The sequence below is a fragment of the Bradysia coprophila genome, unplaced genomic scaffold (genome assembly GCF_014529535.1).
Source record: "Bradysia coprophila strain Holo2 unplaced genomic scaffold, BU_Bcop_v1 contig_232, whole genome shotgun sequence".
Lineage (NCBI taxonomy): Eukaryota > Metazoa > Arthropoda > Insecta > Diptera > Sciaridae > Bradysia > Bradysia coprophila.
Genome location: NW_023503493.1, coordinates 13,059,590 through 13,082,609, shown reverse-complemented (window position 1 = coordinate 13,082,609; position 23,020 = coordinate 13,059,590). Strand labels below are relative to the sequence as shown.

Here is a 23,020-nt window from a genome sequence, read left to right as displayed (position 1 = left end):
TGTATATATGGTAGCCATAGTAAATAGAACAAACCGAACCCTTCCACCTCGTTTGAACACAGTACTCAGCTGGTGTTAAAGATGCACTGAGAAAGACTATAAAATATTAATGTCAACAGTAAACGAAACTTAAATTGAAAGAAGCTTTCCAACAGGGAGCACGTAGAGTAAGAAAAATGATTAGCATATTCCATGACAAAGATTTATAGGAATTCAGAAGAAGCAAGAAATGACAAGGAACATTAATTAATGAAGCCTTTGTGAGAAGTATTTGGTAATTAAAAAATTAATTGACCGAATGATACCAAAGTAAGACATTATTTTCTTGCTGTAAGTGGTTGCGCTATGGATAAATAATATTTTCAATTGAAGCCAAACGCTTTTTTTTCTAACACACAAGAATAATGAAACATAATTTCGAAATTAAAATAAAAAAATATTTTTCTAGCAATGGGAGCTCAACGGGAATCATCCAAGCCCAAGGAATACTTAGGCACATACGTGAATAATGGAGCACACAGTAAGAACAATATAGAAATAGAGGAACCACGAAACGGACCTTATTTTGATAAATCGGCCTCAAAAAATGTGACTGCATTGCTAGGAAAAACTGCTTACCTTAATTGTAGAGTGAAAAATTTAGGAAACAAAACGGTAAGTGCATTTCAATTATTCATTTTACAATTTATATCATCTCGACCAACACTCTCCTGTCAACAACCATCCATTAAACACTTATTGCAGCTTACACGTTAGATAATTACGTAAATATAATAACTGTTTTACCTTCAGTGGGGAGGTTTCATTTTGGTTTAGAGCGACGTTATTTTTTAGTTAAAAGTTGAACACAATGAACTAAACGAAACGAGCTCACATTTTCTGTTCGACGGTAAACCGCAATTATAATTCGAATTTCGAATCGATTTTTGTTAACTCAGAAAGTTTAGACATTAAACACTGTAATTAGTGTGAACACTCGCATTGTTGTTCGTTTTTTTTCCATTGTTCTCATTATTATTTTACTTCACTTTTTCCATGTCGACACGAGATCATTTACTCTATGGTTTTTCACAATTACTACATTGAAAATGAAATTAGAGTGGATGCAATTACTATTAAAGCATTTTGCTTGCTTGCCGTCTGGCATATCAGCAGAATTACTAACGGATCTATTACTTCATTTGATCCACTTATTTTGAATTCGAATTTTTTACTCGGTTTTTTGTATAAGACCGCACTAGTCAGAGCCAGTCGTTTATTTCGGAAGTCATTATTGATAACAGATGACATCCGACATTCATCGAATCTTTATTTCCATCAATCGTTCCCTCGCGTTAGCATAGCAGGTTTCACGCAAGTTCAACTACACAGCCTAAACTATCACCAAAACACATCCGTATGAGTTCAACGACCTCTACCTACACGTCAAAGTCGGTGGTCATTTGGCCGAGATACAAATCTTTGAACCTAGGGAATTAACATGCAAATTGGCTGATTTACAGCACTTCGAACGAAATGAAAAATCTTGGTTCCTACTCCACCGCTCCCATCTGGAAAATTCCCGAATTTTGAAAATTTTTGACACTTTTTTAACAAAACATTTTCTTGATAAAATGTTTGCGTTCAGGCGCAGAATGAGTCACCAAAAATGAAATTAGTTGTTTTGGATGTATGGCACTCGTGTCACATCACTCTTATTAAGGGATTTTGACTGATTTGCTTCCAACTACTATGGAAATTGTGGAATTCATTGGAAAGGTAGAAAGTACATCATGTTTAACGTTAAGTGATTGAGCTATTTATCTTACAAAATAACTAGTATTGAGTGTTTTTGGTGTTTTACTAGTGGAATTCTCAGGAAATTTCCATTGAATATTTTGACATGAGGCCACGGTGCTTATGCTGTTGAGAGTAATCCATTTTAAATTACATCAACTTTTAATCGCATCAAATCTTTGCACTTGCCTATTCTTCTCGTTGTAAAGTATTTATGTATTACATTAAATCCTCTTATAGTTTTAAGCTGTGCACACTGTGCACATTAACGTTCGCACATAGAAAATAGTTGTTTTCAATGAAACATATAGTGCAGAACTTTGTTTCTACTCTCACACAAAACATTTTTTTGTAGAACCTAACCATGTAAATTACATAAAGGGAACGTTCAAAGATTACGTAACGCAAAAAGCAGAATTTCAAAAAAATGTATGAACCCTCCTTCTCCTTCCTATTGCATTACGTAAGTTTTGAACAACACCTTAGTTTTAGGAATTCCGCGGCTTAAATGTGTGTACATTCAAAATTTTATATTTTTTTCGGTGTGTCAAGCGCTTTGCTTCCCAGCAAAATTCTTGGAAGATGTGTGTATTCTACTGTCATAGTAACATAATCGTCGCATTAGATATCGCACTTGAACACAAAATTTGTGTGCTATGTGCTATGCCAAGGCTATCCAGATCGCTGAGTTGGCCAAACGACGCACTAGTTATTGCTATCCATCGTTGTGTTGGATAAAAGTAAGCCGTTAACATGCATTCTCCAAAACACTGAGCCAAGTAGCAACTCGAGATCGAGACGATTGGAATTGTCAAGAAAGAATCGCAGCTCTAGTAACAGACTGATCCGGGCCTATTTTCGAGAAATTTAGTTCTAGCAATTTTTTGAATTTCTTGAAAATTTTCTTTAATTTGTCAAATTTAAAAAAAAAATCAAGAAATTTGAGAGGGATTTTTTTGAAAATCCACCTATCAAAATCGGACCCATTTCGTCTGGGATGGATATATACATGGTTTGAAAGGTCTTTGCCAGTAGACGTCAAAACAGGCCTCACACAGTCTCGAGCCACACCTGGTTGCTGGTGGAAGATCTCCGAAGTTGGAAAAATAGTGTTTTTTATCCGAAATTTTAGGCCGATCGTTCCGGGTGAGAGTGGGCTCATTGGAAAGCTGAGCTCAAGTACTTTCGGGTCATGCCTAGTTTGATTAGATTCATTGATATATGTTTGCAAAAAATTGAAGAAATTTTTTTCAAAAACTGTGTGAACTTTAGACAGGTCTGTGCTGGTACTGATGACGCTTAATGTGAACCTAAGATGCTAGTCGTAACATACATTGTCTAAGCTTTTCATTGATACCTCATTTGCAGTGCTGGTGATTGCTGCCGAGTTTTACGAGTAGCGGTTGTACTAACATAAAGTTCTGTTATGTCAGCAATCACCAGCACTACAAATGAGGTATCAACGGAAAGCTTAGACAATGTATGTTACAACGAGCATGTTAGGTTCACATTAAGCGTCATCAGTACCAGCCCAGACCTGCCTAAAGTTCACACAGATTTTGAAATTTTTTCTTACAATTTTTTGCAAACATATATCAATGAATCTAATCAAACTAGGCATGACCCGAAAGTACTTAAGCTCAGCTTTCCAACGAGCCCAATCTCACCCGGAACGATCATTTATAATGGCCAAAAAATTCGGATAAAAAACACTATTTTTTCAACTTCGGAGATCTTCCATCAGCAAGCAGGTGTGGCTCGAGACTGTGTGAGGCCTGTTTTAAGGTCTACTGGTAAAGACCTTTCAAACCATGTATATATCAATCCCAGGCGAAATGGGTCCGATTTCGATAGGTGGATTTTCAAAAGAATCCCTCTAACTTCTCAGTGTTGTATCTAGTTGAATCTAGTGGCAACCAGCAATACAAAACGTTACAATTTCTATCAACGAATTCGAGAAATTTAAGAAACTTTCAATAAATTCAAGAAATTTATCGAAAATAGACTCCGATATTGACTGACAAACTGATCATTGATCAGTGATCAAGTCCATAAAGTTTTACACCTCTCGGATTTATTGGGTACTTGTGGTCGTCATCACCATCTTACATCGAGGGAGCATAGAGAGTCTACAAATTGCCACATACAAATTGAGTACTTGTGGTAGATCAGGAATCAGAAATCTATCGTATCAATTTAACAGTTTAGCGATTTTTCATTATTTTTGTAGATCTTGAAAGAACGCGAAAATTCGTGAAACAATTTTCACTCAGCTTTCTACAATTAATGAAAATAAGGATTAGTATGTGGCCTGATGTAATGGATAACATTTCCATACTAACTACTTTGATACAGTTACAAAAAATAATGAATTTTCGCATTTTTGTTTTTATGTAGGATCTGATATTTCTAGACCCACAGATTCTGGCAGTCCGACCAGTCTACTGGGACAAAAACCATTCAATATCAAGGCTGTCAAATTTGTGGGTCAAGAAATTAAATAGCATCAATACAAACAACGCGTTGTTTATATTGAGGCTATTTAGTATTCTGTAGGTAGCAAACTGAACCTTCAATAACTTTGTCCTTTTTCGATTTATTGAATTGCTAAAAAGGATCACATGATTACTCGACCATTATGAACTTTCTGTCTACTCTGTATTTATAAAACAAACATACATCAGGCTCGAGACATTATGGTTCATTGCCACGATTCTGAAGTAAATTGCAGTACTTTCCTAAAATAATATTATCTTTCCAACGAAAAATGAATTAAAAATGCATTGAAGTGGAGATGAACAGCAACATTCCATTAAATAAAATCGCCGTCATGAAATGAGTTCAATACATTTATTCTATGTATTTTTAGAAGGGCAACATTTGTGTAATAAACGCTCAAAGATTCATTGCTCTAAATATATAGAATTTATTCACACGATGAAATAGAATGCTGGTCGGAGAATAGGAGGTACCCTGAGGGGGAAAACCACCCAAAAGATTTAAGAAGAGTTGACTGCATGAGCTATGATCTGTTATGTGGGAGTTACCAATAATTATGTGGCATCAGTGTTATGTCAGAGTTAGTTAGACTGTGTCATACGAGAGTTGCACAGTATTATGAGGGAATTATAAAGAGTGGTTTGCCCTTCGAATAGCATGAATAGCAGAATAATATAGGAGGTCGTTTACCAATAGCGAATTATAATAAAAATGAAAACTAAATACTTTTGCTTTATTCTTGGCTCTGCATTATGTTTGGAATTATTGATACTTGTAAAAACGCAACGTTCATTTTTCTTATAATTCGCTAATGCAAGATGTCTCCTTTTTGCATATAAGAGTTTAAAAAAAGTTCTTCAATAATTGTCGTCTCGACGGAAATATATCAGACTGAAGCAAATAAGAACAATCGAACGTTATATTGTCCAGACTTTTTGCGTTTACTATTTGTTACATTTCAATGTAAATATCTTCCGCATTTGTACATGCACTGTTTTTCCGGCTGTGATTAGTTTTTTGTGATTTAGAAAAAAAACCTCCACTGACGCTAACATGTTTTAATTTCCATTATATGTCAAACGTCCACGTCCACATTGTGTTCCATGCATTTCACTAGAAACCGGAAAAATGTGCCGTTAGTTAACTGAACCCTCTGGGCACATATATAATGTGCGTGATCAGGCTATGGAAGTATTTTCCATTTTTTAATTCATTTTGTGTGAATCGTGTTTCATGTAGTGTTCTCTGCACATAATATACACGGCGATGCTATATAATAAATGCTCAAGAAAAAAGAACGTTTTTTTTCGTAATATTATTTTCGGTAGAACATAGACCTCTTAAATGCCATACCTTCGAAATATAAACGTACGATATTGTGAAAATGCTTGCTGTTTTTTTAAAGGATATATTTTAAATTGATATGGCTGAATGACACGGAACGTTTGAAAAATTTATTATTTTGTATCAACACACCATTTCCACACAATTGCGATTGGCATTGCTGGTGGTAAATCGCATGCTCACAATTGCCGTTCTTTTTTTTTGTTGAAAACATTAAAAAAAATGTTGTTTTGGCATAGGCTAAATTCTACTTGATTTCACTTATAAAATTCCTATATGAAATGGGGGAAAGAAATTATAATTTATGTGACCACTTGAAAATGTTTCCGAGTTTTTTTTTAGTAACACAAGAGTTAATAAACTTCTGTACTTTAAGGCAAGCTTTATTGCTAGCAACCATTTTCTAAAAAGCACAGCGTTATTTATTCACATTTTCACATTAAACAGGAACTTGTATGACCGTTATACGATGTATACGTACGCAGATATATAATGTGTTTGTATGAATATACTTTCTCTCTAAAGTGGAAAATCGTATGAAAAAAGAGTATTAAGTGGTACCTACACACACGTATAAAATGTAAAATTATCTTGAAGCTCTTCCAAGGCAATGTTATAAATAAGTAGTTGGCTCTAAAAGTGTATAGTCGAGAATCGGAATACCTTTTTACATTCGAAATCATATGCAATTTGCATCTACAATTTTTTTTTTTTTCGACCTGAGTACCTACTTGAGAAAATTCTATTTAATTTTGTACAGGTGGTTTTGACATTTTACGCGAATTTCCTTTAAACATATTATTTGCTGACACTAATCCGGGTGATTGTTCCAGGCACAACTATACGCCAAAAATATTTTTAATATTTATCACTCTGCGCTCTCAAATGTATTCAGAATTGTTACGCAATTAAGGGCAACATGTAATTCGCTAAAGCGACTTTTATGGCACGGCAGCGAAAAAAAAACCGGGCAGGAGAGGGTCATTTTTAAAATGTCACATAAGGGATCTAGGGTTTACATTATTGAAAATGAACAAAATAAGCGTAAGAGATACCGATGTCGACATTATTTTCGAGTGTTAAATTTTCCAGTTTGTCAATTATATTTAACCAACGCAAACGTGTTCAGGAAATTTGAAGCAAGGTTGTTTGGGTGCAATCTGCATTACAATTTGTCCTGCAACACACAACACAACATTTCCGTACCATATTACAGCTGAGGCAAGTTATACTTGAACGGACTTGAATGAATTCGCAAATATTTTCTGTTTCCACTTACAAAAAACTTAGTTCCATAATCGAGGAATTAAATTATAGTAGATTACATTGGATGCTGCGGAGGTAGTTCATTACATGAGGGATAAATTTTGTGATACGAGCCGAACTCACAAGTGTGAGTCGCCTTCGGCTCGGATATGCAAACTCTACACTTTTCAAAATAACCGTTTCCAAAGCTTGTTGCTTAAAACCACACGAGTGGGTTCGCGAGTTCACAAAATTGATTCCAAGTGTAATGAACTACCAAGCAGCATCCAATGTATTCTGTTTTATTGCCTATTCACACGGAATATTGTTGTTACGAGTACATTTTTCCACCCAAGGACCTAACAGTTCAAAACCAAAAGTGTTCAAGAAGACACTAGCAGATTCTTGAATACCATAAGATTATTCTAAATTAATGTATAATTTCACATCATTTATGTCGCCGTCGCGCTATTTCATTCACTGCAAGACTAATAATACACATAAAAAATACCGATAGCACAAAACCAACAAAAAAATCTGTTGTTGCATTGAAACGTTTATAAACGAAATCGGCTCACACTTCTTCATAACATTAATCCCGAAAGCATCACTGGCAACACTACTGTTTTGATGACATGTTGACAAACTACTTCGACTGTTTTGTTTTTGTGAAGTGCTAGATTCATATTTTGCGTAATATTTGTCGATTTTGGTGATGTTACAATAAATTTTGATGTGAAGTGAAGTGAATACATGATAATAAAGACAAGAGTGTTGATTGTTTTTGAGAATAAGTGAAAAATGCTAAAATTAAAATTGTTTGGCCAGTTTGTCGAAGTTGAAAAAATTGAAATTACGGCTATAGACAAAATGGCCGTCACTCTCGCCGTCACTTATTTTTGTGTTTTTATTTTTTTTTTTCGAAAGTTTTTAATGAATTTGCTTAGATTGGTGTGCTCTTAATTCAAGTGACAAAGTTTGTGATATTAAAACTAAAATAACATCGCGAGCATTGTTTCGATTTCAGTGCTAAAGAATATTTCATGTGATACATTTTTGCTGATAAGTAATGAAAATCTGCTGATATGTAATGAATTTTCATATGAATATTCCTTCACTTGTGATGTAATGAAAAAGTTCCCACGTGTAACGATCGCTTTCCGCGGGTGGGAAATGTACGTGTAACAACAATATTCCGGGTGGATAGGCAATAAAAGTTTTTGTTGTCACATACGGCGAATGCTTTCAAATATTTATTTGCCGTTCTTCCTGCTGACATTTAATAGTACATTACTATACCAGTGAAGTAATTTGATATCTCGTATCCAGATGAGTAAAAGTATCCAAGGGCTTCAGCCCGAGGTACTTTTACTCATCGTGATACGAGATATCAAATTATTTCACGTGTAAAGTATGGCGTTTTACATTACGAGCGAGGGAAAGGGTCTTCACTAGTGAGGGAAAGGCCACATTACCTCACTAGTAAAGTAAACATTTTTTACATGCTTTTGTTTTCCCTAAGGTCGAAAGTTCCTTATTACACATCTAGAGTTAACAAGAAAATTGACTTCGTCGCTCATTTCCCACGTCATTTAGGAAAAATATTGTCCCTAACTTATGCTAAAAGGCTTTTTTAGTGAATTCGATTCCAGCACTCGCCTCCGGCTTCATAGGAAAATAACTATTACATAACTCGGAATAAAAGTTGAAAAGTCTCGTTTTTAACTTCGTCTTGGATCAACAAAATTTGCACGAAAACTCACTTTTCAACTTTTTACTTATGAATATCAGGTATCTCGTCAAATCATCCACTACATGCCTTGTTTATTTTACTCTGCCGTGCTTATGGACAAGCTTATTTTGTTTTTCGGTTTCAATTTTTAATAGATCCGCTGACGGTTACAATCTTTGCTAAATTTAACTGGTTACGTAATACATATGGAAAATTGTTTTCGACTGAAATATGGACTTTGTTCGAATTTCCCAATCAATTTTCTGTGGAATAGAGTTGGACTGTTTCCTCATTACAAGGTAATTTAACCGAGAATTCAGCGATAAATTTAAATTTAATGGGTTTCTGTGAATTATTAAGGTAATGTTGTAAACATGAAATAGAATTACAATTGGTGTTTACATCACAAATGACAAATGCTTGAGGCTTTGCGGTGAGATTTTCATGTTATGAATAAATGAAATTTAGTTCATATCATGTCTGATGTCGTGTCGAAATGTTCGAATTCTCATAATCCGAGATTGAGGATTATCGTCAAGTATTTCCACATATTAATTTGTTGTATCAATTGAATACCTGTTTCTCTAGTCTTTCTCGCTTTAATGTTTTCAATAGCAAGCTGATATGCCACTTATTTTCTATTATCTTTTAAAAAACGGTATATAAGATAGTTATAACAAGGGAGAACAACTTTAGTTTGATTCACCTTTTGTAATTAATATTTTTCATATGTTGGATCGTTGAACTTTTGTCGCAAGTTAATAAATGTTATGGAACGAGTGGCATTAAAGGCGTGAAATCATTTCGGTTAACATAATGTAACGCGACCGTAATCGCTTCAGCCAATAAAGATTCTAAACCGAGTGTGAATTAAGAGCTAAAATTTGACCGGTTTTAACCTTAAAGATTACACGAATGTCTAGCACCTTTTGAATGTTCTAAGACAATATTTCAACAGCCGTTGTTGTTGTCGTCTATGTTGTTGTCGTCTAGGTTGTTGTCGTCTATGTTGTTGTCGTCTATGTTGTTGTCGTCTATGTTGTTGTCGTCTCTGTTATTGTCGTCTCTGTTATTGTCGTCTATGTTGTTGTCGTCTATGTTGTTGTCGTCTATGTTGTTGTCGTCTATGTTGCTGTCGTCTATGTTGTTGTCGTCTATGTTGTTGTCGTCTATGTTGTTGTCGTCTATGTTGTTGTCGTCTATGTTGTTGTCGTCTATGTTGTCGTCTATGTTGTCGTCTATGTTGCTGTCGTCTATGTTGTTGTCGTCTATGTTGTTGTCGTCTTTGTTGTTGTCGTCTATGTTGTTGTCGTCTATGTTTTTTTTTCGTGTGGTCCGAACCGTTATCAACCAGATCCTATTACGAAAACTGTTTAATCACATTACGAATCTAGCTTCGCATTTCCGTAAAACTGTCTACGATGTATACTCCACCAATGTCTATTTACTCTGAGCAAATCATTCAAATTGTCGGAGCGAATCAAAAATCCAAGTTCTCTCTAATTCGATGTCTTAAAGACTTCAGGATGTTTCAAATAAGGTTCCAAACCGTTTACCACTTGGCAGACACGTAGATCCGAATCCTTCAGCTTAAACAAAAATTTCTTCTTTCCACAAAGGCCATAGAATGTACGTAGGAGATTCAAGAATTTCAATTCTTGTAAACTCACGAAATTTCTGAAAATTCTCGAATTTTAGAATTTTGAGACTTTATAAGATTTCGAGAATTTTCAGGAATTTCGAAATCCTTATAGCCTCTTCGTTCCCGTTAAATAGCTGTGTCGAAGGAAGTACATTTGGAATACGGTATTCATTTGATTGTTATGCAATTCTTTTTTACACTATTATACTTTACAATTAGTTATAATTGTGTCCCACACTCGAAAAAGAATAATTTATCAAACGATCGATTGAATTTTAAATTATACCTAGTAGAAACGGCTGCTGGATATTATTTATGATATCGGATTGGTGGGGCCATATGAACATTATTATTTGACATTGTTAGGCTCACAATTTTCATTTGGTGATTATTTTATTGGATTCGGTTTAAAATGTGTAATTTTTATTGGCTCCTGTTATAGAAATTAAATGTTAATTGATTTCGACTATTCCAATATTTGAATTGTCATTAATATTTTCTGTAAATAATTAACAATTGAATATAGTAGAATGGAACCATTGAAATATGTATATTGAATACAAATCAAATTACATTGCAGTTCAACACAAAAACAACGCTTTTGATGACTGATTAATGTAAATCGGGGGAAAATAATTTTCAAAAATCAATTTTATTCAATTCGTTTTCCAGATGAGAATTTCAGATTATGTTGTTGAAGCAGCAGAATTTTAATTAAAAAATAATTAGTCAATGGAACGGAAAAAAAATTATTCGTTTCGTTTTACGTAACGCGGCACAACAAAACGAATTTATTTCGCTTTTGCGTTTCATTATGTTTTGAACCAATCAATCGAATAAGGATAACATCTGCCGGAATATGAGAGCATATCATCAAAGAAAAATATTTTTTGATAAATCAATACAGATTCTGAGAGGTTTTTGCTAACGGTTCCGTAGCCCAGCCAATGTTTTACAATGTTACAGTAAATAAAATCAGCCTAGAAACTCTAATTCCGTTCACTTAGGTACCACATATTACCAACCCACAAAATCCACTATCGCATACGTATTTAAATATTGCTATAGACCTCATGCTTGACACGTACATTGTATGGATTGTATGTGAACTGTGACGAGACCATATGGTGCGCCACCTGTTTATACGAGACCATGAGGACTAATAGTTTTTAGGTCTTTTTTCTTCTAGCAAAAATACCCCATTATGGCCGCTTTGTCTCTCTGTCTGTTCTACAAATTTGGTAGTTTTGGTAGCTATCAGTCGGTAGTTGGTATTTTCGGTAGTTGGTAGTTTTGGAAGTCAGTAGTTTTGGTAGCTGGATTGATCACAGTTGCAATTCGAAAATTTGGTAGTTGGTAGCTGACTACCAAGATTATTATTGACAATCAAACGTAATTTTCGACAGAGATGTTTACTGTTGAAGAACTAAGCACCGACTGACGAAATGATTCTACTTGCTCGCCTATTTAAAGCTTAATTTTTGGAAGTTGACTACCAAACTGGTAGTTGATGACCATGCTGATATAGATGTGGAAGAGATCAGGGCCGTATCTAGATGGGGCGCAGGGGGGGCGGCGCCCCTCCTAGAGAAGTCATTTTTTCATTTTTTTTTTAATTTTTCCCATACAAAATAATTTTTTTGGACCTTGCGCCCCCTAGCGCACTCGGATTTTGAAGTCTGGCTACGGCCTTGGAAGAGATGTCTGCTGCTCCAATGGGTCGACAATTAACATAAGTGGGTTTTTTTATAAATCAATTTTCCACTGAAGAACTTATAACTTTTCACCAAAATTAAATATCTCCCAGTGTATTCGATCAATTCCAAAATTGAGTTGCAAAGAAGACTATTCTAATCTCTCTTTTCAAAATTTATAATTTCAACGAATTGTATTAATGATTAGAAATTAAGAAGAATAAACGTGAATTCGGAAAAAAAATTCTACTGTTTGAGAGCTGCACACCGACTGATGAAATTATTTAGGCTGCTTGCCTATTTATAATTCGATAATGTGGTAGTATCCTACTAAATTGGTGAAAGTTGGTGGAGATGTTTATTGTTTATTGTATATCGACTAATGAAACCTTTATGCCTGCTTGCCTGCAGAAAAAATCGAGAAAAAGAAAAAAGACCTCGCCAGGCTTTAGTCGGTCTATTCTTGTTTTTTTTTTGTATAATTCTATTGCATTTGCAATGAACTTTACTGCTGTAAAATTTTAAGGATTTTGAGCAAAGTGAAGTTGTTTCACCAGAAAATCGAGCGCAAAGAATAAAGAACTGAAAAGAACTGGGGCGCCTTTAATCGATCCAGATAAAAAAAGCACCGCGACAGTTATTTATTTCAGGTGGGCGGGTCTGGTGGATTCTGTGTGTGTTGAAGAAAAATAAAAAAGGAAAAACAAAGATTTCTAAGCTACTTTCGTCTGGTGTATGGTCTAATGTCGCTCCGCGAAGACATTGAGTTTAAGTACGCGCTCTAATATTATTTTGCCATGAAGGTGGATTTAAATCAAACTGTATCAGAATCATAACGAGTTGTAGGTCAAAATGTTTAATTTACATGTCAAATAACTAACAAGCTAACATCGATCAAAGTGGTGTGAAACTAGCAGCATCACTAAAGAGCCACTAATCTAGGTATACCATTCTGTTGAAAAATTGTAAGATCTGCTTGTTTTCTGACTGTACTAACGTGTCCCAATAGTAAATAAATTGTTAGACAGTAATACATCATCATTTATTCATGCCTACAAATATAAAAGATCATTGTTCACGTGTAAGACTATTTTGCATCTCTTGAAAATAAAAATTCTAATTTAGTCGACTGACAAAATATTTATTTTTCTACATAAGCATAGATAACTGCTAAATGTACGACCTTGTTGCACTTAAATTTACACAACTAATTATCCCAATATAGTTTTAGTTACAATGTAACTAACATTCAAAACGTACGCATGAAGGTAAAGTTGTGAAGGCAAACCGCATTGAACCTACACACCCAGCTCGAATGTTTGGTGATGAAATGATGTGAATAATTATTTATTATTTTCCTAACGCAATGCTAAAATGCTTTTTTAGCGAATGATAGCTTTCCATCTCGAGCCGGAGGCGAGTGCTGGAGTCGAATTAGTTAAAAAAGTCTTTTAGCATAAGTTAAGAACCAAGCTTTTCCTAAACGACGTTAGAAATTAGCGACGAATTAGCGCGATATTTTATTACTAGTCACGAAAAATTTTCACAGCGTTTCTGATTCGCTAGACTTGACCATCCACAAAGACAAATGGATTTTCGAGGATTTCTCTATCGTTTTCCAAAGATTTTCAGAGGATTTTTTTTAATGATTTTGATGGATTTTCAAAGGATTTTTTTTCGATTTTCGAAAATTTTCTTCTTTTAATATGATTTGCTTGTGGTTTTCATAGGATTTTTTGTGGATTTTCTACGAATTTCAAGATTTTTCTTTTCTTTTGTCTGACAAAGGATTTTCTAAATAACTCTCGGTCCTCGGTTCTCGCAACATTGAAACAAGTTACTAAATATCATTCGCAACTAAATTTTAAGGAGCCAATGTTTGTGGGCGTTTGGAATCGATTTATATTTTTACATAAGTTCAACAACAACAACAACAAAATTTTTAAACATTTAACGCTCAGTAAAAATAAACTGAGGCTGATCCAAATACACGAATCGGGGTTTGGAGAACATCTCTACTCTACAAAGAACATTAGAACAGTACGGAACACTTTAGCTAAAACGTATTCTTATGACCTAGTTACTGAAATTGGATTGTTTCCATGAGTGCTAAAACCGATAATATCGTCGAAATGGATTTCGATCCAAAATAGATTTTAGTTTTATTTGTTGCATACAAGGCATCGGCCGGCCAACTCCCGTCCTTATTTTGCATGTCCAGTAATTTTTCAATTAGATTTTCATCATAAAATCCAATTTTCGCGCCCGTTAATATGGTTTGAGCGTAGTCCAGCGGATATTTTAAATCTTCTTGTTTGATTTGATTGAACTCACGTCGTAGCGTATCCATGAATCTTATCTTAGTCTTATAATTTGTGGATGCCAACAACGAACAGAAATACAAAAATGTATAGCAACTGGGATAGTAGGTCGTACCCGATTTGTAGTCTCCACTGTTTAACCAGTTGAAAACATAATCTTCGGAACGTTGAACAAAACTCTCGTGTTGTTGTGCATAGGAAAATCTTAGCATATTGATGATGCAAACGGCATCCAATCGATTGTAACGCGGATGTCCTTTGGGAACGCAGTACAATTGAAGCACACCTTCATCGTTGACATTTTTACAGACATATTGAGATAATGGTGCAAGCTCCGATTGAGTGACGGTGTTCGTTGCTAATAGCGCATGATAACAAACTGATGTCGTTTCCGGATCATTTGGAAATCTTTCACAATCGCCGTTTATGTCGCCGAAAAAGTTCACAGGCGCTATTTGACTTGGACGCATTGCCTCAATGAGTTTGGTGCGGAAACTCGATGGCAAATGTTGGTGTACATGAAGCAAAAGAAGATATAAGTTAAACGTTTCGTGAAGATCACCGAATGGAAATTCTGGCAAGCTTGAGGGTGATTGAAAATCATGTCTTGTGACTCCGAAGCAGTCTGATGAAAAAGGGAATTTCTTCGTATCCAATTGTAACTACAGGTACGTTAGACCCTGCTTGATAGCCGCAGCTCGGTTTTCTGCAATTGTACGTCATATTTTCTTTAAACACTGAATTGAAACAGTAAATGGAGGTGGTTACCGATATTTCCTATTGGCATACTAAGTGTTTGGTGTATTCGTTTTACAGGACCACTTGTTTCTTAGTTGCCTTACGCTCAATTTTCCCCTTATTTAAGAACCAGTTACCAGTTCGCCAGTTACTATTTAATATAATTTGGATCAGTCCAAATACCGAAACAAAAATGTAATATTTGCTAGTTAATGTGCATTCACCGACTGAGCGCTGCGTAAAGACTGACAGAATTATTTGAGGAACAAAGATGAAATGTACGGAGAAGTATAAACAAACTCAATGTCAAAATACTTTGTATATATGTCTCGTATATATGACAAATTCCATACGTTTCCAATCTACCAAAAATGTATCTGTCAATCAGTGACCACTATATAATAGACTTTTAACGGGAAGCAAAAATCAGTTAAACTTAACTGGCCTTTTGAAGGTAATGTCAAAAATTTATGAAGGAAATAAATCGAGATTTAAAGTTTCAATTTTACAAATTTTTGGTGTGTTTTCTCTCATTTTGACATTGCTCTCTTAAGTTAAATGGTTTAACTGAGCCAAAATATCTCTTCGTTAGTACTCTATGCAAAAGTATAAAAATGAACAGCTTTGATCGGAGCTGTCAAAATTTGTTTACCTTTTATATTAAAGTAAATATTTCTTATTCTTTTGCAATAAGTCATATAATTTTAAAGTAAGTCATTTTTGCGTTATAATTTATCGATTTGTGTCAGCCGGTGATTCATTCGTTTTTTTTCAATAAACATAATCTACACACTTACAGCCCGAGAAAAACAAGAAGTCACCTATTCAACGTTTATATTCCAACTTGTTCACGTTGCCTAATAACGTGAATATGGTATGTGGAACAAGTTGGGTTACAAATGTGAAATAGGTGATCTCGAAATCGAAATTTTGTTATTTGTGTTGTTGCAGTGCAAATATTTTTAAGAGCGCTCACTCCTTGGCAATTTTCTAGCCTACATTTGTGCGCAAAAATATTCGTTTTTTGATGATTACTCTGAACCAAAATCTTTTTTTGATGGATGATAACTTATTGCACTTGGAGAAACCTTTGCAAATGTGTAAATTTATGTGTTTTGCAACGGTTTCTCCAAGTGGGTTAAGTTATCGACCACAAACCAATTTTTCCCTTAAAAGTAACACATTTTTGCATGCTTTAATGGTTTTACTTTCTCAAAAAAAGATTTTGGTGTAGAGAAATCATCAAAAAACGAATATTTTTGCGCACAAATGTAGGCTAGAAAATTTCCAATGGGTGAGGGCTCTTAAGACGAAGTAACGAGTGATTGTAATACTCAAAAAATATAAATAAATAGGGTAAGAAAAAAATTAGAGCTAGTTAATTTAAGAAGAAACTATTATCCCACTAAATTTTGATCATTGAATGCTTGAACATTAAATATTTGTTCAGATTTTATAACAGATAACATCGAAATGTAAATGATATTCCAGGCATTCCAGGTCTCGACCTATAATCAAAAATATTGAGCATGACAACTGTCACTTGAAAAATAGTTATTTATAAAATTCCAGTGAGTAGCCAAGGCAGCTCTCAGAGAGCTGCCTTGGAGTAGTTCATGATGTCAGAACTTTTTGTTTTATTTCTAATAGCAATTTATTTCACATTTTACATTTCACTAAAATTAAAATCTCAAAGTTGATATTGTCTTATGAACGAGCACCAACGAATTTGTTCTTTGGCAGCTGACTCACCCAATTACAAACTCAGATTCTTCTCCAAATGTTTTAACTGATCTCAGAACTTCGGTAATAGATATTTATGTAATAAGATTCATACAACATTACATAGCATACATAGCATACAACATTTTATGCAATTCTGTGACGGAATGAACCGAATGCCAAAAACTTTGTTTCATTTTTTTATGATTCGCTTAACATGCACATGCATGAAGCTAGCATCTTTATGTAATGAGAGTACTTTTGCTATTACCTGTGTAGACGTGGCAAATTTCACGATTTTTGTTGTCGGCAACATTTACATTGTTTTTACCTTTCAAAGCATATGTTAGGGCATTTCGATGAAACTCTCACACATAGCAGTTAGAACATTTCATCGTTAATTTGGTCTAAATACGTTAGTCTCTCCAGGCGACACTCTTAACCTGCGTCTTCCTCAATACTATATCACGCAAGAAAAAGTTCAAAGAATTCCATCAGATCGAGCATAAAGCAATTAGTTTTTCAATCGGACTAATATCTGCAGAAACTTTGGAAAAAGTATCTTTTAGATATTGACCTCTAGTTTCAAAAGTCACACTTGCACGGAAAAGTATCCCATATTGTGGTTGTAAATTGCAATAAATTAAAGTTTCTTTAACATTTCGTTAGTGGGCGCCGAGCTATAATTTGAACGAAGGAAGTACGAAAAAGAACATGACGTGTTTTGAGATCTCAATTTTTGGAAATTTCCGAGGAAATTTCAGTGTCAAAGAATTTTCAAAAAGAAAATCTTCATATGTTCTACTGTTTGTGCTGGATTTTCAAGGATTCCCACTATTTTCAAGGATTGATTTTTGCAAAATTTTAAGCTTTAGCAAAAGGATTTTAAGGATTTTCTAGCTTTTAACAATTTCTTAAGTATTTTTGGTTGACAGAGGATTTTCTTGTTTATCCGCCCCTCGACTTTAGTACCAAAACATCGTACTTGGTCTTCGCCATATTTATTACATTTTATGTACATCAAAATGTGCAAAATGCTAGCTTTGACGCTCAAAGATTCATTTTTCGTAACACTTAAGATACTAATCTTAGAACTGCTATTGAGTTTGAACTGCGGCAGGAGAATGATTTTCCCTCTGTTGCCGGTATTTCCGTTGGGACAAGAGAACGGTAATGATCTTTAATGATGGATATTCGAACATTAGCGCCCAAACCAATGCTAAAAAGAAAGACATGGTAAAGTTCCCGTAGAAACGATACAGTCCATTAGTGGGTGTGAAGTAGACAGGACTTCGTAATGTAGCCAAAAAGTAAGCTTGAACCGGTAGATGCATTAGGTAAATGCAAAATGAGAGTTTACTAATTGGAGCCCACAAGGAGAGACATAAAAATCGTTTAATTATGTTGCCGTGTGACAAGTAACACGCTATGATAATCCAACCAATCACCAATCCCCAAACAATTGGCTTGAATGCATCGTAGAGCGCATCGGCAATTAATGGATTGTTAAGATAGTTCTCTTGTCGCAATGGATACTGTACGAAAATTACCGTAAAAAATAGCAATGTAGTAAGAGACCATCCCAACGATACCAGTTTCGATGAAATTGTGATCGTTCTACCCTCGCACAAATGTAACAAATAACCGACAAGTATCCCCATCATCCATGAGCCGAGCCGTCCAATTGGTGTTGTGTACACCAGCACTTCCTTCAGAGAGCCTGTGTCTGACATTAAAGATGTGCGAAAATCGTGCTTCAAATACATGACAATTATGTAGATGACGGAGCTGCTTGCTACGGCGAAAATCAGCACAATCATCAAACCAATTCTCTTCTTCCATCTCCAAATTGGATACAAAACTAATGGTGAAAGGAAGTACAGCTGCATGTCAACCATCAAATACCAACTGTGACCAAAACACAACTGTCCCGGCCGCAGATAGTTTGCAAGGTAAATTAAATTCGTCCACCATCCATCAACGCAGAAAATTGTCAACTTATCGCCTACGGGTTTCCAAAACGGGCCATCCGACAAATTCATATAGATACCGACGTTAAATAGGATTGCTGCCGCCAACGGGACCGTGATTCGGAAGTAACGCTTTAAATACAGAACTGGGATGTTAATCTTACGCCTGAAAGAAATTTTCGAATTATTTCATACTACAACCGACGACATCGTCACTCACGTTTGATCGAGTTCCCTGAACACACTCATCGACATCAGCAAGGACGACAGTACCAAGAATGTATCAACTCCCAAATATCCAGCAAACATAATCATCGCAACTGGATGGCCACTTTGGTCCAGCAATCCTTTTGCGTTCATCAACGGTGCCATCCAGAAGTCGATCGAAAACGCATGTCCCCAAACTATCCATATGATTGCGATCGATCGAATACCGTGCAGAAACATCATCTCTTTCTGCATCAGAGGCTTCATCGTCAAGATGATTTTGGAATTCGTGTAAATGGAAAATGCGTTCAATGCAACGTTCACCTTAGTGCCCATGATGTTGCTAACGATTTCATATATTGTGCTTGCCAGTACCAACAGTAGAATAAAGGCAAAAAAGGAACTGGAAGAAATGATGCCATCAGTCGTTCTTTTAATCTAATTTTCGTCAATCTTACATAGCGAACACGCGGACACCACTACTAACGTAAGTTAGATTGCGATCACGAGCACTGCACATGATGTCTTGGTCGTAGGACGCCTCCAAAGTTAAGTTAAAATTTTCGACAAGGGCTTCCTCGGTAAACTTTCGCACTTCATCCGGCGAGCATGACTGTGGAACACAAATTCCAACACGGAGGATGACGTCAGTTCTAAAAACATTGTTCATTAGTTGACTACTTAAAACTCCAATTTATTTACTCACGATCGACTCGGCGTTGCTAATCTTGGCTCAGCGCTAAGTCCCAAGTCGTACGGAATCATCAAAGTGCAATGCTGTCCAGCAATAACTCCCACTTCGTTCGAATAATGTCGAACATCGATACACTGATCAAAGTTTCCCAGATCAAAATAGTTTCCCGACAGCATTCCTGACGGTACTTTACCCCATGCGTCCCGGATCTGTCTAGCCCACAGTTCATTCTTTTCAAAGCTGTCTTGCGATTCTGCGAGTTGAGTGTTGCACAGACGGCTGGATATGTTTGTGTTAAAGTTGAAATTGAAATCCAATTTTCTTCGTGATTGCTGTAAACTTTGTGTGACTTCAACGTAGCGATTTGCTGCTTGCGATTCGAGTACTGCACAGAAACACATTAAAATGATAATCGAATATTTAGCCATGTCTATTGTATATTTGTCGAAAGTCCAAACTCTTCTGACAAAAAAAATATTTTTGATGGCCCGTTATAAATGTATTACAGCGAGAGATGATAAATGCTTCATTATCTAATTGATGTTATAAATTAGGGTGGCTCAAAGTTCATGCGATATGGATAAACTCACTCGTATGACGACGACAAAGATTTAAACGCCCATCCCTATTTTATATAAAAATCCAAGACATTTTCTATCGCTTATGCCACTGTTGCATAATATATATTACACACTTGTCACGAAGAAGTCGAGACTTGCCGAGACTGATAGTGACAAGTGTGTACTCTATTTTATCATATAAGCGAAAACGAGACAACAACATAGACCTGAAGTATAATTTTTGAATTATTCTTCTAGCTTTTTGACATCCTTTTATTAAGCACACTCGACCTGCGGTGACCTGTCACAATTACATATCTAGTGTGTAATAAAACACTTTGCACTCGATGTCATAAACAACTATTTTTAGCGAATTTTAGCGAAGGCGAGTGCTGGAATCGAATTCGCTAAAAAAGCCCGTTAGCATAAGTTAGGAACAACATTTTTCCTAAACGCCGCGGGAAATAAGCGACGAAGTCGCTGTGTTTTAACAGTGGTTGTTTAAATTGTGACTCGGACCGCAAGCCAATGCATATCGAAAAAGCATTTTTACTTGGTACTTGGTAGACGTTTTGTTTTTCATCGCTGAGTGATAAAAAGATGCTTCACTCGGCACCCAAAGGGATAACGTTTCCCAACTCCGTTGCATAACTATTCCCAGAACAGCCCTTATCTCGAATAATGTAAGAAAAACTTTCCGTTCGTCGACTGTTTTCTTGACTTTTACGAGTTCGGGTTGGGACTTACAACTGCTATCAGAAATAACTGAGATAAGAAAGTCGTCCACCCTAATATCAGTCAAAAATGTGTTATTATCGGTCATGCCGTTTTTGAGTAGATGATTAGCTATTAACTTAAGTGTACACCTTGATGTTGTATGTACCCATAAAGAGTGTGCGGTTCATTGACACACAGATTTAAAGCTTGAATGATAAGAAAGAAGTGTCGAATGATTTATTCGAGTACTGTTTCTCTCACCACTCATGTTCACAAGCTGATCGAATTGATAAAATGCATTTCATTTCCGTAATGAAGCCTTCAAATTCTACATCCATAATAATTATCCGCATTTACCATCGACTTACCAATCATTATTCACATATATTATACGCCGGCAATAATTTTCCTTCAAAATCGTTCGTGAAAACAGTATAATTCAGCAACCACAATCAATGACTCACGTGAGGATTATTAGTGGAATTAGTAGACAAAACACGCGATGTTAATCTAGTGCAGACGGTGGTGTAGCAGTAGCTATATCTTGCTCATCACCATATCATTCATTTTAACACGTACTACATTTCGATAATATAGGCTAAATTCACGTCGTCATATCCGATCATAATTTCAATCGATATTTCGCTGTCATAGGCTTTTTCTCTGGGTCGTTCTTTAAACTTATTAAAGTAGCGTAAATGTACGTCAGCTTTGATGATGGGAGTTAGGGGAAAAAAACGACAAAAATTATGAAAATATATGCTCTTCCCTATTTCATGTTCCTCGTTCGCTATGATGGATTGGTTAATACGTATACTGATATATATATACCAACGATATTTTATATGGCGTGAACAGAACATAAAATCTCATTTGTTATCGTCAAACTTTTACTTTGGATGGCTAAGAGACATCCCTCGTCAATCTTAATATTCCGGCTTTTTATACAACTTAAATAACTTAAATAGTTTCCAAAGTTAAATGAATTTCTTAACTTTAACATATATGATGTCTGAATGGCTTTTGTATTAGACTTCCTAATTGGTGACATTTTAAAGTTGACTTGTGAATGGATTGGATATGGAATATGACTATGAATAATGTACAGCGCATAATGTACATATCTGGAAAAAACATATGAAGATGTTATGACATTTCTCGGAAAATATTCATGCAAACGGCAAAATCGCCATAAATATGAAAGTCATACAGACTTGGCTGATGCAATGCAGGTAACATTCACATTGAGTGCAAAAATGGAATTGATTCAGTTCGGCTCCAATTATTTTTTGTCGCTTTCCGAATTATTTTCTCTTAGGAATGAGGTTTTGGTGTGTATAAGTGTGTAAACGGATGTTTCACGTACTAGCCTCTCAACAAGAAACTCGACTTCAATCCCAGTGGGGTCAAATGTCAAAATCTGTAACAATTTTTTTTTTTGAAAAACTCACCTGCTGCTAGTAACTTTGTCTCCAGGTAATCTACAATAGCTGTCACAGCTGTAGCGCCCCATACAAAAAATACAGCTGCGGCAGATAATGTAGATTACCTGGAGACAAAGATACCTGCTATAGGTGAGTTTTTCGAAACTTTTTTGTCAGTGTACTTTTCTCATTTCTGTGCCAAAAAACGGCACAAATTTTGAGTTTTTTGGTAGCAGGCTACATCTCCAGAAACATTTATCATTCTTACTCAAAGTCAACAGTCAATAGTTCTTGACACTTAAATTTTTTTTTAGAAAGAACCTGGATACGAAGTTACCACTTTGGTAGTCAACTACCACTTTGGTAGTCAACTACCAAATAATCGATTTATAAATAGACCAGCAGGCTACCTAAAAAATCAATTTTCGCGTCTCTCTGATTATGTATGTCAAAAAGCCCCACACTTCAGTTATTATAATAAATGAATATATTCAGACTCACTCACTACGTACTCAAAACTATATGATGAATATTTCTAAAATGTATGAAGCGTGCACGCTTTTCTTTGAACTCTTTCTCCTTCAAATTACCCATTATATGTATCAAAATATAATGTTGAAGCAAATAGGATACTCACTCGAAGTCTTTGCACTGATTTATATTAAACAAAAGAAGTAACAGATTATACTGAGATACGCTAGCCGTTTCTGAAAGGTTAAATTATTAACTGTATTC

The 23,020-nt window shown here is 35.3% G+C and overlaps 2 protein-coding genes across 4 annotated transcripts in view; one reads left to right on the top strand and one right to left on the bottom strand.

Moving 5' to 3' along the window:
* LOC119076752 (zwei Ig domain protein zig-8-like) overlaps nt 1-23,020 on the top strand; it is a 135,050-nt gene that overhangs the window by 59,995 nt on the left and 52,035 nt on the right. For all 3 annotated transcript variants that reach the window (XM_037183700.1, XM_037183699.1, XM_037183701.1), the window contains one exon: nt 449-654. In XM_037183700.1, coding sequence (XP_037039595.1) covers nt 449-654 — 206 coding nt within the window. The remainder of the gene's footprint in view (nt 1-448; nt 655-23,020) is intronic.
* Nucleotides 17,552-20,036, bottom strand: LOC119076744 (nose resistant to fluoxetine protein 6-like). The gene is made up of 4 exons (XM_037183689.1): nt 19,597-20,036; nt 19,349-19,543; nt 18,904-19,293; nt 17,552-18,849 (listed from the first exon to the last, which is right to left on the bottom strand). Exons 1-4 carry the CDS (start codon nt 20,010-20,012, stop codon nt 17,811-17,813), a joined length of 2,040 nt encoding a protein of 679 aa, XP_037039584.1. The 5' UTR covers nt 20,013-20,036; the 3' UTR covers nt 17,552-17,810.